Source organism: Centruroides sculpturatus, unplaced genomic scaffold (assembly GCF_000671375.1).
Source record: "Centruroides sculpturatus isolate CEXI.00-Female unplaced genomic scaffold, Cexi_2.0 scaffold228, whole genome shotgun sequence".
NCBI classification, from domain to species: domain Eukaryota; kingdom Metazoa; phylum Arthropoda; class Arachnida; order Scorpiones; family Buthidae; genus Centruroides; species Centruroides sculpturatus.
The window spans coordinates 162,880-180,266 of NW_019384467.1; the positions used below are offsets into that span (position 1 = coordinate 162,880).

At 30.4% G+C, this 17,387-nt stretch overlaps 1 protein-coding gene across 1 annotated transcript in view; it reads right to left on the reverse strand.

The window, feature by feature from the left end:
• Positions 1-17,387, reverse strand: part of LOC111621070 (homer protein homolog 2-like) — a 274,865-nt gene that overhangs the window by 33,473 nt on the left and 224,005 nt on the right. The window contains exons 6-7 of the mRNA XM_023363129.1: positions 10,845-11,001; positions 5,405-5,524 (exon numbers count right to left, since the gene is read on the reverse strand). Of these exons, the coding sequence (XP_023218897.1) occupies positions 5,405-5,524; positions 10,845-11,001 (277 nt within the window). The remainder of the gene's footprint in view (positions 1-5,404; positions 5,525-10,844; positions 11,002-17,387) is intronic.

Here is a 17,387-nt window from a genome sequence, read left to right on the forward strand (position 1 = left end):
GTGCACCCGCACAGGGCCCACTTGGAAGGGGGGCCCAAACTGCTGTTCACAAGAAATTATATTTTTAAATTTAAAATTTTTCCGCCTTTCTACAGCGCGGTTTGGCGATTACATTTCGCCTTACTTAGACCCTAGATGTCTGCTCACCAGTGTTCCCTGTTCCCAACTGATGCGACTTTTAGAGGGACGTAGTGAGGTAGCGGAGACCTCAGACAAATCGGTCAAAAGTAGCGACTTTTGAGATTTTTTAATTTATTTTTTGAGAAATTTAAATTTATGTTTATAGTTTTCAAATTTATAGATTTTTCTCTATTTTATAGAGCTCTGGCAACTACTAATATTATTACGATATACAAAACTGTATTTCTAGATTTTTCTACAGTGTGCAGAGCTATAAATCTGTAAAGGTAACATTTTGTAACAAAAATAAATCTGTCCGAGGATTTTTTAAAAATTACTAAATTGAAACGGTAACTCCCAAATAAAATCTTAGTCTCGAGGTTGTAAAAGGCATGCAGAAATTCTGACATCATTTTTTGCTTTATAGTGTACGCATATGTGGTGTATTCCTGAACGGCGGATTAAGCGGTAAGCGAACTATGCGGGCGCGTAGGGCCCCGAAGGGGCTCCCGCAGTCTTTAAAATGCTACTGAAAAAAAGGATTGCGAAAACGCAGATAGAAATAGTCCAGAAAAACGCTTCGATATATATAGATACATGGAAGAAATAAATGATATAGCTTTATGGCCAACAATATTAACAGATGCTATTATTGATCATATTCTTAAAACAAACTAAAAAGTATAGAAAAGAGATTTCTTAATAAACGAAAAAAAAAGAGTTAAAAAATCTCAAAAGTCGCTACTTTTGACCGATTTGTCTGAGGTCTCCACTACCTCACTACGTCCCTCTAAAAGTCGCATCAGTTGGGAACAGGGAACACTGGTGAGCAGACATCTAGGGTCTAAGTAAGGCAAAATGTAATCGCCAAACCGCGCTGTAGAAAGGCGGAAAAATTTTAAATTTAAAAATATAATTTCTTGTGAACAGCAGTTTGGGCCCCCCTTCCAAGTGGGCCCTGTACGGTTGCACCTGTTGCATCTGCCTAGTTACGGCTCTGTTTATCATGCTAACTTAAAATAAACGTCAAGTTTTTCAGATGTTTGACCATGATCACATTTTTATATTCTTTCTTTACTTGTGTTAATAATTCTATTAATGAACGACTGCCAAGTCTCTGACAAATGGTTTATTTTGGACTGTGCAAAGATTAAAAGCATGTCTTTTAGTTCAATTTATTAACCAAGAATGTTCTGTTGCTGATGAATCACCTAAAGAACCCCAGTTTAGATATCACTTTCGGTCATAATATCACTTCAATTGGCATTCTCATTGAATTATTCACTTTTCATCAATTCCATGCTTGTCAACATTTACTGTGGAGAAATCAAGTTTACTGAGAACAGCAAGACATTGCTGTCCACAACGTCTGAAAAAAACAAATCCACAGTTCACAAAACACTTTTTGACAGTTTCAGGTTTCACTTCATTTCTATGTTGAGGTCCTAATCCACCTTAGGGCATCAGTAACAATAATGGAACAACTTGATTTTATCCATTTTGGCAACCAGAAGAACACATCAATTTTTCTGATAATATTGATAGATCTTAAATGTGCAAGCAATGCCTTGATCTATTGGTGGCAAATTTGATATGGTGTTGCTGAAAAGAACTTCAAGCTCTACATTTGATAGGTTCTTAAGATAAGAGAATTCATTGTATAAAAATAAGGAAAATCTTCCAATTTGAATGAAAAAAGTAAAAGCAAGTGTAGCTAGCCATAACTGAAAGAGATTGCAAGCCACAACATTCCAAGAATGTTATATCCATCTTCTTAAAACATCTTGGATAAATGACAATGTGAAAGAAACCACAAACCATTATCCACATAATAATGATTGATGGTTTCTTTCCTTAACAAAGGTTGATGTATAATCTGACAGTCAGCCTATGTTTATCAGTTAATAAGGTAGACAGTTAGCTAAAGGTAAACAGTGCAGTTTTATCTGAAATAGTCTTTAAAAAGTCAAATTTTATCCATATAGCTCAGGTCTCCAACCTTTTTCTGAGAAGGATCATGTTAGCTATAAAATAGAAGTCTGGGGCCAGATATGAAAGATAAAATTAAAGATTAAGATTTATTTCTGAATAACTGAATGACAAATCATCATCAAAGTTGAGAATAAATTTTGTGGTGCACAATATTAAAATGATCTTTATACATATTTGTGTTAGATAGATGTTCAATATTTTTATATTTGAAAAGGTTAGTTCACAAGGTACCTAGAAGTAAGAATAGAATATATCCCTGTGCAAATTTCTCAGGACTTAAAATTCTCTTCTGGAAGAAATTAATTTTTACTAAACTCTCTTTAAAAATATTTTATAAAAATCATTTATAACAAGATCTGTTAATTTTAGTTGATTTTTCAAACAGTTACATGCTTTGAACTACTATAATTAAAATCAAATGTTGTTGATAAAACATATTGGTGAAACTATGCTGATCATATTTGGCCCACTAGCCAAAGTATAGATAATCATCACTTCCAGTTATGATGACAGGGATTTTAATCATGGTTTTCATTCTGTGACATAATTTTCACCTTAACTCTGCACTTTCACCAACAATGCAACAAAATACAATGAACAGATTCCATGTTTGCTATAACAGTCACTTATTTCTGGCATGGAAACTTTGAACAACCAGTTCAGATGCAAACTGCCTTTTGTTGCAAAATTGAAATATATTATTAGAAGAATATATCAATACTGTCTCACCATAAGAACCAAGATTATTAGCAAAATTGAGGCTGAAGTTTTGAATACGAAAACGTGTACGTCGGACGTTCAGCGCCGCTTTCCTGTAAGCCTAGAAGTTTGACAATGGTGTTTGGAATGTTGAGCATGATTCCACTGACTATCACCATTGTCAAACTTCTAGGCTTACAGGAAAGCAGTGATGAACGTCCGATGTACACATTTTCATGTTTAAAATTTCGGCCTCAACCTCGCTATTATCTTTATTGAAGAAAATCAACTTTTATGACTATCACAATTAAAATTTAGTAAGAATTCCAGAAAAAGAAATAATGTAAAGAATACAGTTCACACTGCCAAAATAAATTATTTTTAAACACTTCACTGCTTACTTGGATAATGTGCTGCATGAAGCATGAAGCCGAGAATAATAATAAGTCTATATTCATAATCATATGAAAAAAGAAATTTTTGAAAATATGAAATACAATATTAATAAAATGTATACAAATTAAAAACTAATAAATGACAACTACAATCTACACATGAACCTGATTAACACAAATAGTGGGCAAAAATTTTGTTGAAAATAATTTTGAAATAAATCACAGAATCACAGCATTTTGTGTAAAAAATTATAAGAACACATATTTTGATTTCATCAGAACTTAATGTGATCAATTATCTGTTGTGTCAAAACACAACAGAAAATTGCAGTAAAAACATGCAACAGAAATTTTTGCAATACTTCCTGGTAGTGTAGAAATAAGTCTTAATTATTATTCACACAAGCTGCTTCAATCTTTTCTCAATGCTTTGCTCAATGCTTTTCACTATTTCATATTTTATCATTATTACTGCTTTTTTAACTTATCACCTACTTTGTTTCAATAAATATGAACCATATTGAACTTCACAATTCATTCTGTACCAGAGATAAGATCCTTGTGACTTATCATTCTGGCACAAAATAATATAAAATGTAACCAAATTTTTTACTCAATCTGTAGTTGTGACAAAAATAGCTAAAATGAATCTGTTTCTGATGAGTTCATTTTTGTAGATAAAGAGGTTCGTGCTTTGGCAACATTTTATTTTCCTATTTTCTGTCTTGTGCCATTATGCAACCATTATTAAACTGATATTTGGACCAAAAACATTCAAACTAAACTTGATTAGTGAAAAAATATACAAACTAGTATATATATTTATTATATATTATAATAAATATGTATATATATATATATATATATAATATAATATAATATTATAGTTATATTCTCATCATTAGCATATATATTTAGTACCTAGTGTATTGGCAATTATGGAGTATGTTGATACTCAGCAGGCTTATGGAGCTGCAGGCTTTAAGAAAAAAATGCATGCAGTCTGTAGGAAGTTCACTTGTAGTTTGTGACTAGAAAATATTCTTATCACTGAAACTCATCTTTTATCTAATGAAATTCCAGTTACCTCCAATCAAAATAATCTTTCTCTTTATCCTGTTGTGCACTTTTAAATGTAAATACAAAAGCTGAAAGATTACTTTTACTGAAATCTCTAACTGAAATGCACAACTTTATTTATTTGGCTGCAGTTTGAAAAAATTGTAAACCTATAAATTTCCACTATCATCCATCTTTACTTAATCTTGAGAATGAAATTAGACAGATGAAAGCTGAGACCAGATATGGAAAGCTTGGGGCAGGAGACCCCAATTAACTATATATGAACTTTCGATGTAAACTGGAGGTCACGTTATTTCAATTCAAAAATTTTCTCCCGAAAGGTATTAGATAGATGACTGGCACAACTCTTATTAAAAGAAAAGTAAGATGTACAGGAGCAAGATACTACTAATTTGAGTGGAAAACATATAATTTAAATTAAATAAATTAAAAATATGATTAAAAATTGCAGCTTGGTATTGTGACACTGTCACAATAAATAATTGCTTATTTGTTTGTAATTTTTTCAATTATTTGGTTTATTGTAAAAAAAGAATTATTTGCAAATGTTGATAATTGGTTAATTCAAAATAAAATTTCATAATAAATGTGTTTATGTAAAAAAAAAATAAAAACAGTATTGTAATATAGAATTTGATGAATAATGGGAAACAATTCTTGATAAAAGCAATTTACATGGTTATAACTAAGAATGTCTGTGTTAATAAGGCCCAACTGCATTACAAAAGCTAAGAAGCAGAAATCTTACTATTTTATTAAGTTAAATTTTTTTCAACATAATATATGAAACTTCATTTAATTGTTTAAGTTCTCTAAAATAAATTGCAAAAAACTTTCAAAGATAATTAATAAAATTAGGCTAATAAATAATTTTTTTTAATCAATAAATTAACTTTTTATTTTAGAACAACAAAAAGTCGAAAAGCTGTAATTTTATTAAATATATAAACAACATATAATTAATTCATGAAACAAGAATAAAATAATTAAAATCATTTTTTAATTTTAAATTTCATCATTAAAAACTAATTAAATCTTTCATAATTTTATTTTAATATGCATTAAGTTTACTGTATAATATAATTAATAAAGATTAACAGATTATCTTTACTTACTTTATCTTTTTGTCTCACTTCATTTTCCAATGTTTCAGCTTTGTTATGCAAATTACCAATCTCTTTCCTCAATTCTGTTACAGCTTCAGGATTTCCATGACTTGCTTCTAATTCTAAAACCTTTTTTTTTTATAAAAAAATTAAGAAATAATTATACTGTATAGAAAACTAAATACATGATAAAATATGTTGTATACATATAACAGTGTTAACAAAGAAATATATAAATGATATTTTAAATACAGTATTTCTAATTGCAGAATTAAAAAATGAATTCTGTTATTAATTTAAAATTTATTTGATAACTAAAGAAAAACATTAAACTTTTTATGATTTATTACATTCTGAATTTTATACGTGAAAATTTTTGAATGCTACAAATCAACATCATTTAATGCTCTTTCACAAATGAGTTGTTATAGGATTTGTTAAAGAATATAATAAATTTTTCCAAATATATTCTATATTCAATATAATCAAAGAAACCTAAATAGATAGAGATAAAATGACAATATACTTTTTCAGAGTATAATTTGAGATTTTAATCTTTATAACTACTTTTGAGATAATTATATAGATTACTTAAAACATTACACATACAATAATATAAGAAAAATTAAACTTTATACTATTTTAATTATTTCACATATGATACCATCTGTCTTAAAATAATATTCTATCAATCTGATTCTGTTTATAACTAAAAAATTATATAGTATAGTATTTAACAGATATAAATAAATTAAAAGTGATATTGCTTTTTAATTGTCATAAATAGTAGTTTTTCAGGATATCAATATTACAGTAGAGCATCAATTATCCAACTCCCGATTAACCATCACATCCGACCGTTCTAGTTGGCAAATTTCAAATGTCTGCTAGTGATGTGGCACTACAATATTTGGCTATGTCTTGGCTACTTTAATATTATTTTTGATAAATTTTTGTGTGTTTTAGCTGGCAACGTGGCTCGACCATTGAAGGGAGGCCAGTATTTAAACGAGACTTAATTTTCTAATTACGAGTGGTTGTTTGTTTTGTGAGCAATAAAATAATTTAAAAATAATTTTTAACGATACAATAGTGACGATTATTATTAAAAAAAAAAATTGTTAGGCTTAACATCGCTGAAAATTCAACGCAAAGTTGGTTAATAGCGATATACTAATATACTATACTAATAATGTATTTTTTTCTTTCTTTTCGGTTATCCGATTTTTTCAGTTATCCGAATAACCTGAGTCCCCAATTGAGTCGGATAATCGATGCTCTACTGTATTTTAATTTATATTTATTATTATTCATATCAAAATATCTCACGTTACAACATTTCCAATCAAAAATTATTTTTATCTTTTTCTAACATAATAAATCTAATTCACAATAATAGTATTATAAACTGTTTTATTTTTTAGTGATTTGTTATCTCAAGTTAAGGATTGTAGATTATTATGTTTCACAATGTGAACAATTGCTTTTGATCTTAATTGTATTTGGTCACACTTGGTCATTTTCTTCTGTGATTCTTGAAAAAACTAGTATAAATCAATAGGTTAAAACTGGTGTACAACATACAGTACTTTAAAAAGTATTAAAGATATGCTATGGAAACATCTCTAAATAAAATTACTGTATATAACAAAGAATACTCATTCTTTAATTCATAAAGTAGTTGATAAGCCATAGTCAATTTGTTAATTCAATCAAAAAACATAAATTTATTTTTGCACTATGTATATAAAAATATTGTGTTTCATTTTATACAAATATATACTATCCTACCATTAATATCTGGATATCTTTTCTATGGTTAGTAAATGAGGTCCTGTACAATGAGCACATCTTAGATCCTACTATGAATAGGCTTGTAAGACTCTGATGAGACATTTCCATAACTCAGAATGAAAGGTATTTTGACCAAGAGAGTTAATGGAGTTCAGTACAGAGTGATAATAGGTCTACATTACTAACTGTTGGGTACGTGATTTCAGCAAATCTGTAGGTCAATGGTTTCTGATGTAATATACAAATGGAAGTGGAAAGGGGACCGAATGCATCAATAAATACCATTAAAGTACACAGAATGATATATTATATAGCTTATTATGGCTGTATAGCCATCTGCAAACTGTTAATCGTGTCAATTAATGCCCCATGTTAACTACACTAGAGTGAGAAGCATTGATCTTGGACTATGGACCAACAGAAAATGATGCTCTGGAAAGATGAATCACGGTACATAATCTACAGTCAGAAGATTTAACTTGGGTATGGCAAGGATTGAAAATAGGTGCCTTCCAGACAATATCATTTTGACAATAAAGTTTGGTGAAAGCATAATGGTTTGGGACTATTTTTCATGGCTTGAGCCTATTAGTGATTTTGGACAGAACCATAAATGCTGGGCTCTGTCTAGTTATCCTGGACAGTTACAGGTGCTCCCCTACTTACAAATGTTCAACTTAAAAACTTTCAGACTTAGAAACAATTGAACCATATGTCTAATGTTAAAACTTACATTTCACTTGGATTCTGAAGTTCTGTTGCCATTCATAGGGGGCATCGAAGTCAGTCTTTGACCATTAATAAATAACAAATTTTTAATAATTAATGTGGGCTTATTTATTATTATTTAATATAATGTTTCATTTTTGTGTAAATTCTGAGGTTCCATTGCTTCTTTTGAGATGGCATTGAAGTTGGTAACTTTGGAGTAATGGTGTTTTTCACTATAATGGTAATGGTGTTTTTCACATAGTTGTTTTCAATTGTTATGAACTTTTATGATTAGTGTTTCAAAAATGCATCTAAAACATAATAGTAGTTGAGCAGTGAGCAAGAAGTGTCACTCTATTATCAGGGAAACTAAACTGGACATTATAAATCTGAGTATGTTAGGTGAAGAAAACCACATTTGAAACATCCACTACTAAGCAGTAGCAAATAGGTAAATGAGTAAGTATAATGTATTGTATTAAGAACCATACATTGGAGGATCAAACACTAACAATAAGTGGTTATTCTGTATATAAATGCACTTTCTAGGTTAGTTTTCAATTTATGAACATTTTGACTTACAAGAAAACCTTGGAAATCTAACCTATTTGTAAATAGGGGAGCATCTGTATCCACCACTAATGTTGTGGCAGTACTTTGTTGTAATTACATTACTGGTAATCACTTAAAAATAAGTAAGTTGATAATTTTTATCAGTAAATTTGGTAGTCATGTAATAATTCTTTAAAGCCAAATATTTATCTGTATACACTTTCATGCAGATTTATATTTTTATATATTAAAGATGTAGAAGCATCAAATGTTTTTATTTTAACTGTAAAAATAGTTTATGTCATTTATCTTTTAAATTATTACTTTACAGTTCTTAACAATTTTTCAATTACAGTACAGTACTCGGCTCTCCTCCGGATAACTCGGCCACACCCTGGCAGGGCAAAAAAATCCTTAGTTAATTAATTTTCATTATAGACAGCTTTATAAAAGTATAAAAGCTCTCATAAAGTATTTTTCTGAGGTCTGTCTTATCAGGTAAATTACTGTACACAGTGTATTCATTAATTTTCATTTTCATGTAGTAAAGGCTCTATGCCTTCATAAAGGACATACCTTTCCTTTTTTTAAGGGTATTTGGGCAGTTTATTCTCTGTTGTATTCTCAAGCAAACAATACATACAAGTACAGTACAGTATTTTCTGAGGAAACACGCATACTTATCCTTTTTTAACCCCATTCCCGATAACCCGGCATTTTCACAAACTCGGCCACCCTTCGGTCCACATTAGGCCGAGTTTTCGAGGTTCTACTGTATTTGCTGGACAGTTTGGCAATTTGTTTCTTTTTCCATATGCCTACACTAGAACTTTTAGTTCACAGAATGGAACACACTTTACTTGAATGCGAAAACTTACACTAGTCCCCTTTAATCACAGCAACTGAGAAATTACAGCATGCTCTATTTTTCAGGAAACAGAAGCTATCACTTTTTAAAATAAAAAAAAGGGATTCAATTTATGGGCTAATATTTGCATTTGGAATCAAAATTAAAAAATTATCAGTAAATCTGTAATATTTTGAAAATTTATCATTAAACCACTGGGAAAAAGTTAGTAAATTTGCACTGTTTAATACTTTGTGGTGGCCTACATTTGTACAGTACTAAGAAAACATTGTATCAGTTGTGTCGTTGATGATATAGCATTGAAAAGTTAAACCAACCGGTCCAGAATCCTGATCTGAACCCTATTAGAATTTTTGGGACAAACTGAATTTTAGGTATGTGTACAGAAATTTCTTTGAAAACAAAGCTCAAGTGGCAGAATATACTGCTGAATATTTTTCAAAAACTTCACAATATAACTACTGAGAAATGCAATGCTGGAGAGTAAAACACTCCAAAAAAACCTTATTTGGTACCTCAAGCAATTTGGTAATAAAGGTAGACGTTAGGTGCCATCTCCTATTGAAATGAATAATTATAATAATTTAATATAATTTAGAGCAGTCTGGAAGAAAAGAATCAGCCCAGAACAGGATCTGAACCTGCAACCTCTGCTTACCATGCACTGCACTGCCCAGTTATATCACCTGGACTTCTGAGCAACTCTTTGCTTCCAGACACATTTAAACCTTTGATATAACAATCCATGGTTACTCATGGATTGTTATATCAAAGGTTTTGAAGTCAACCCCAGTCATAACTGGGGATGACTTCAAAACCTTTGATATATCTACACCCATGGCCTACAATGTCCTCCACTATGGAACTCAGCTTCACAAACATCACTTTGGGATGTTTATATATATATATATATATATATATTTGAACAGAATATTTTTCAAAATTAGAATCTCTGTTTACATTTCATTCTGTAAAAGTGAACATGAAGAAAACGTTTATCAAGCAAACTGAAGTTTTATTAAATTTCTGTGCTAGAAAGGTGTCTAATGTTTTCTTGTCCTGAAGAAATTCTACCTTAGACAGTTATTGTTATGTTAACCTAGAATGGCATTTCATCACTATAACGTGAATTTTAGATTGTCATTTTAAGGATGAGTTGGAGCTTCTAAAATTCTATGAACTGGAGTTGGGGCTTGATTTACTGATTTCACTGATATAAAGTGATCATATTTTAAATATTGACTATTGTTGAATAATGTTGACTGTTGTTGCAATTACATGAAAAGAGTGTTTTATAATTCTATATTTATGATAACTATTGCTTTTAAAATGTTTTTTCAAAATAATTTATTTTTATATAGTTATTCCTCAACTATTTCAATTTACAGAATTTTTGAAAAATCTATCTATTTATTAAATAAAATGAAAAACAAATAGTGTATATTCCTTTACCATTTGCATAATAAACATGAAATAAATCAATAAAACAAATCTTTGTGAAATGAAAGAAGATAAATTTCTTACATGAGTTTTCATTTTGGTATTTTCTTCTTTTAAAGCTTGTAACTGTCTTTTCCATTCCTCTACATTTGCTGTACTTTCTTGTAGTGCACTGGTCAAACGTACGTTATTATTTTTCAAAGTTTGTAATTCAACCTCCCATTTTTTGGCATTAGCTGAGCTATTCAATTCAAAAAATAAAAACAAGATAGATAAATTTACATTTTAGCTAGATTAAATATTGTATATTAATTAAATGCATTTAAAATAGTTTAAGTGACATCATTTATGTCATGAATAAAATTTAAAAGTTACAAAAGAAAAGTTTACAAGGTTGTTTTTGTAAATTTTGTTCATTATACTCATTTATAGAATATACAAGTTTTACTTTATTCTTCTAGTCATTGTTTATGAAAACAACAAAAACTACAAGGGCCATTTTTTTCAACCTCTGATGGTCCATAAAACAAAGAAAAGTGTAAATAACAAAATAAATTTATTACCAAAAGTTAGGTACAAACATGGTTACTTTTCGACATAATCACCGTAAGATTGAGGCATTTGTTATATCTGTGGACAAGCTTTGCAATCCCTTCTTCATAGAATGTTGCCACCACTGACTTGAGATGGACCTTAACGCTGTTTTGAAGATTGTCATTAGTCTCAAAACCTCTGCTCTCCTAATCAGGTTTTCAGTTCAGGAAAGAGGTGGAAATCACTCGGCACTAAATTGGGGCTTTACACCGGGTGTTTAAAAAATTGCAAGCTGGGTTGAAGTCTTCACATGTTTAATTTGTGAAGACTTTCACCTCTTTCCTGAACTGAAAACTTGGCTAGCAGGACAGAGGTTTGAGACTAATAATGATCTTCAAAATAACGTTAATTAATTAAGGCCCATCTCAATCACTGGTAGCAATATTCTGAAGAGGGGATTTCAAAGCTCATCCAGAGATAGACAAATGCCTCAATCTTTACAGTGATTATGTTGAAAAGTAACCATGTTTGTACCTAACTTTTGGTAATAAATTCATTTTGTTATTTGTTACTTGTCTTTTTTTTTTTGGTCCATTGGAGATTGAATAAAAAACCGTCAATGTATATTGAATGTAAAACATGAATGTAATGAAATTCATTATAAACTTTTTCTAAATTTTTTCTATATAAAATATAATTATATTTTTGATTTAAGACTGTACTCACAAGCTATTAACAAAAAAAGTGGAAACACTTTTTTTGTTAACAAACATTAAATCCTGTTTTTTGTTTAAAGAAAATTAAATCTAAAAATAAATTAAAAATTATATCATTAATCAATGTTCCATCTATTTACAAATTTTTAAGAATTTTTATTAGTATGATTACATATATTCAGAAAATGTTTGCTATACACCAGAGGGAGTCATTGTTGTCATCATTCAGTGAACACTGAATGATGACAACAATGACTCCCTCTGGAAATACCAGAAGTTCAAACTACTTGTACCAAAAATCACTAGAACTAATTTATTTACCTTATATTTACACAATATATATTTTACAATAATACTAGTTTACAATGGAGCATTATCACTATGGAATCATATAAAAATATTCCTTCTCAGTGGAGCTCAAGAAAGGCATGGAGTCTGAGGGTCTTCAACTAGCTGCAGGGATATTAACTCTTGGTGTACCAGTGTTCTATCAGCTGACTAGGACATACCATGCATATCTGTTGAAACTTTCCTGTGACATGGCCAAAGTTTGGGAAGAGGACTTCTCACAAAGTCTTGGGCTCCTGTCGATCCCTGTCAAGTTTGATGCTCTCATTCAATAATGTCATCAAATAATATCCTCCTAAGAAAATTTCTAGGAGATTAGATTTCTAAAGAAGCCTAGTAGACACAAGTGGAGTAACAGCAAAATTGAAGCTGATACGTAAGAATTTCAGAAAAAAAGTAAATAATTCCAAATTATTTACTTTATAATTAATAATAATTCATTTAATTATATTATTTAGTAAAGTGTATCATTTTCATATTTAAGAGTGCACTAAATTTAGTACATATGAAAGTCCAGGTTAATGTCAGAAGCATTTACATTCAGGCTATGTTAGAAAAGGCTACATTTTAAGAATTTATAGTCTGTACCAGTGACAAAAGTGTTAAATCTGGCATTGAGTAAGTCTCTGTCCTCTTATTTAGCTAGGGTAATGGCTCCCTACCATTTGATGAGAAAACCTTGATTGTGTTTATGTGAAAGTGAATATAAAATATAAAGATGATAACAAACTCATTTCCTTTTATACTTGGGAAGGATATAGAATGTTGTTTACCAATTTGTTATTCTCCACTAAACCCCTTTAAGCAGCTCTTTGTTCACATTATTAGAGTTAGTTTGGTTATTCAGTGATTCAATTCCCTTATGCAAAAAAAGAAACTGCTGCTGAAATTTATTGGCAACTTGTTTCCATTTATGGTGAAGATGTTATGAACAGACAAAATGTGATAAAATGGTTTCCTACTTCACACAGCTCACATCAACATGAGTTGTTGCAGACATTCAAGTGAGAACTTTTGAAACATCCGTCACACAGTCCCAATCTTATACCAAGCAATTATCACTTTTTTCTGAAGTTGAAGGAACATCTCTCTAGAAATAAGTTTATGATGATAACGAAATTCAGGACATGGAGATTTTTATGATGTTGGCATCAAGAAACTTGTTTCCATGCTCATCATATGCATTGAGGCTCATAGTGAGCATGCAGAAAAATAAACAAACATACATTCTAAAGGTATTATAAGTCAATCTAAAATTAAAGTCCTTTAAAAATATTTTCTGAACTTTGATCTTTACTTTGTGAATATACCTCTTGCAGTATACATTGTGTTGTTTTGAGTGTCACTAGATAGTGTCTAATGTTGTCTACTTGTGATGTCACAGATTATTTAAAATGATAGTCTGTATAAGTAAGTCAACATAGATGGATGTGCAGTAGCAGCTGTAATAGCTACTTATGTAGATTTTTTTAAAAATCTTTTCACTCTGGGTTCTAAGAGAGCCTTTTATCAAGTCCATATTACAATGAAAAAACTAGGTTGTGAGAGACAAAGCCAAACTATCTGGGACAGATCATCCATGATAAATTCCTGGGGTTTTTCAAGTACCTATATTAAATTTTGGGACCCCAGAGTGATAGGCTGATGCCTTAACCAGCTCAGCTATCTGACCAGCTGAACTTTGACATTCTGACACCATGAAAAGACTGGAATTTGGCTAGAGTAACACAGGACAACTGACAGCAAGCAATTTATCCAGATATATTTTGTGCAACACACACTCATTACTGGACATTACATAGTCTAGAGCAGTGATTCTCTACCTTTTTTTTTCATCATGGCACACTTTAATAATTTAAAAATTTGGTAGCACACACAGTTACTTTGGTAAGTACCATAGGACAACCGGTGACATCATAACAGTGATTTTTAAACATAGTTGGTTATTTATGTAACATTTTCTAAATGCCTTGGTAACTACCGGCATTTACCGGTAACACCGATTACAATTCCCTAGGAAATGTACCCTAGGAAGATAGAACCAATTGAACTACTTGTCTGATGTCACTTATGTATGGGTATTTGCAGTGGCAGCACACTTCAAAAATCTCGCAACACAGTGATTGAGAATCACTAGTCTAGAGAGACAAGTTTACGCACCATTCAATTGATGATACATTAGTGTATATGTTACTGTGAAAAACTGAAATTAGAAAATGTTGATATTCTCCGGTGAATGTCGACACACACAAAATATGTTGGTGAAAGACCGAATATTTGGTCATATTATTATACATTCGAACAATCGCTGGTGTATGTTGACAAGCACAGATAAGCTTTGGTTGAGGTCTAAACGACATCCAAGAAGCCAATGTTGACAGAGAGGCGACAGTCTGTCGCCGAATCCTTTGCATGTAACCGGAGGTCATACCTCTTTTACTGGCAACGGTTTGGTGGCAACCACTTTGTCACTGGATGGCGTTTTTGTTCTTTTGATCCCATGAGCTGGGGATCGGTTTGTCAGGTCAAATGGCAAAGGATGAGAGTGGTCGTTGGTAAGGTGTTCACGATATCCGAATAAAAGACACCATTAACAGATCAGCTCGTAATTTGTAAAGAAAAGTTACTTTCCATAGATGAGATTTCTTCTCAATAAATATTGCTGAGAGAAGCAGCTACAGCTAATTCAAAAAGTGGAGGGCAAGGCTATACACGCTGTCATTGCAAAAAGAAGTGTTCTACAGATAAATGCAGCTGTAAATCAAGGGACTCTTGTGCAATTCAAAGTGCCATAACAGTTTAAGTTGTTGCAATAAATAAGATTGTATAACGTTAATTACATAATTTATGTGTAAGCTTATTATTGTATTATTTTCTTTAATGATTTAGAATGTACTGTTTGTTTTAGGTTCAACAGTCAGTAGTTAGGTTTACATGTGCTGTTACTTAAGCTTTCTCATATTTTGACATATTAAAAAGTTACATTTTTGTCTTAATGTAATAAAGATATTTTTATTCAACATTCACCATTCATGCCGAATGTCGACATTTACCGGTGTAAGTGAGAAATAATGATATTTAGCAAATATTTCATACATACACCAAACGACTGTGTGAAGCTGACATTCACCGGTGAATGTTGACATTCGCCAGATATCGGTCATTCACAGTAACATATACACTATATTTAGTTATTAAAGTGTCACATGTAGATCAGGGATGGGCAACCTGTAGCCCACATTTTGTGAAACCCATGCTATAAAAAATATTTAAAAAAAATATAAAATAAAAATTTTAAAATACCGTGGTCTGTAGTCATACTAAATATCAAGAGCCTGCTTCATATATGACCAGTAGTTTAATTAACCTGACTTCACTCAACACTTTGTATAGAGCTGTAAAGCTTTAAAAAAATGTTCTCTATCCTTGCATTTAATTTTTGGGTTACTTTGCAAATTGTAAACTTTATATTAATATACTCTTCACTGAAATATAGATTTTTACAGTGTCTTTTTCACTAAACTTACAAAATGTACCAAATGAACTTCAATTGGAGATAATCGACTTGCAAAGTAATATTAATTTGAAAGATAAATTTGATAAATTTCTATAAAATTTTTATCAAAGAGAATCAATTTCCCAATTTAAGAAAATATGCAGTAAAAATTCTATTCTTATTTTCTACAACTTTATATATACGAACAGATTTTCCCCCAATGAATTTAGTAAAAAGTAAAACAAGATATCAGTTAACAGACTCACATCTCAAAAAATTTTGAGATTAAAGTAGCAGTGACTAATATTCAACCAAATATTTCAGATATATTACATTTACATCAGTTCCAGAAGTCCCATTAAGTATATCTATGTTAATTTACTATCATAAATGAATAAATAATTGTAATTTATCAACATTTTCTTTTTTCTCTTGTGTGTGGGCTGTGTTAGTTTAAAAGTTTAAAACGTGGCCTTTAAAAAGAAAAAGGTTGCCCATCCTTGATATAGACATACCATAAAACAAGTCATAAATCTAACATTGTGCTAGATGTATACACTTATTTTCTTAATGAATTGTACTGCAAATTTAATATACTAAATTCAAATTTTAATCTGAACTAGAAACAAATGTCATTATGATATATCAAAGTAACAATTGAAATTAAAAAAGCCAACAACTGCCATATGCTATCAAACTATATAACGGATATAATACTGGAAGACGAGATTAGACCAGACATCCAGATAGAGTAATTGGTAATGCATCTTCATGGTAAGTGGAAGTTGTGGGTTCAAGTCCCACTCCAGGCCAATTCTTTTCTTCCAGTGTAATCTAAATTATTTAATTAAAATTATAATTACTGAATTTATTAAGAAATGGCAGCTAATGCTACAGTCTAGTATCAAATTGTTTGGTAATTTATTATATTTATTGTTTGGTAATTAGTATTATAGCTGTTATATAGCCTGATAGAATACAGCAGTTGTTGGCTTTTGTAATATAATATAATGGGTTTTAATAGAGTTGTGTGATTGAAATTAAAATGAATAAAAATTCAAAGATTTGAGAGAAATATTAACTATGTCAGATATGGCAAGTATCTAAGAGCAGTTACTATTTTGATAACCAATAATAATTATCATAAATGATTAAAATAACAAACTTTGGGTAAAAAACAAAATATCAATTGAAGTAATAAAGTGGAACAATTTGATATTTTACAATAAGAAATTATTAATTAATTGTTATTAAGTAAATCTTAATTTAAATAACATAAATAACAAATTGGCAACGGTTTGGTGGCAACCACTTTGTCACTGGATGGCGTTTTTGTTCTTTTGATCCCATGAGCTGGGGATCGGTTTGTCAGGTCAAATGGCAAAGGATGAGAGTGGTCGTTGGTAAGGTGTTCACGATATCCGAATAAAAGACACCATTAACAGATCAGCTCGTAATTTGTAAAGAAAAGTTACTTTCCATAGATGAGATTTCTTCTCAATAAATATTGCTGAGAGAAGCAGAAAAATAAAC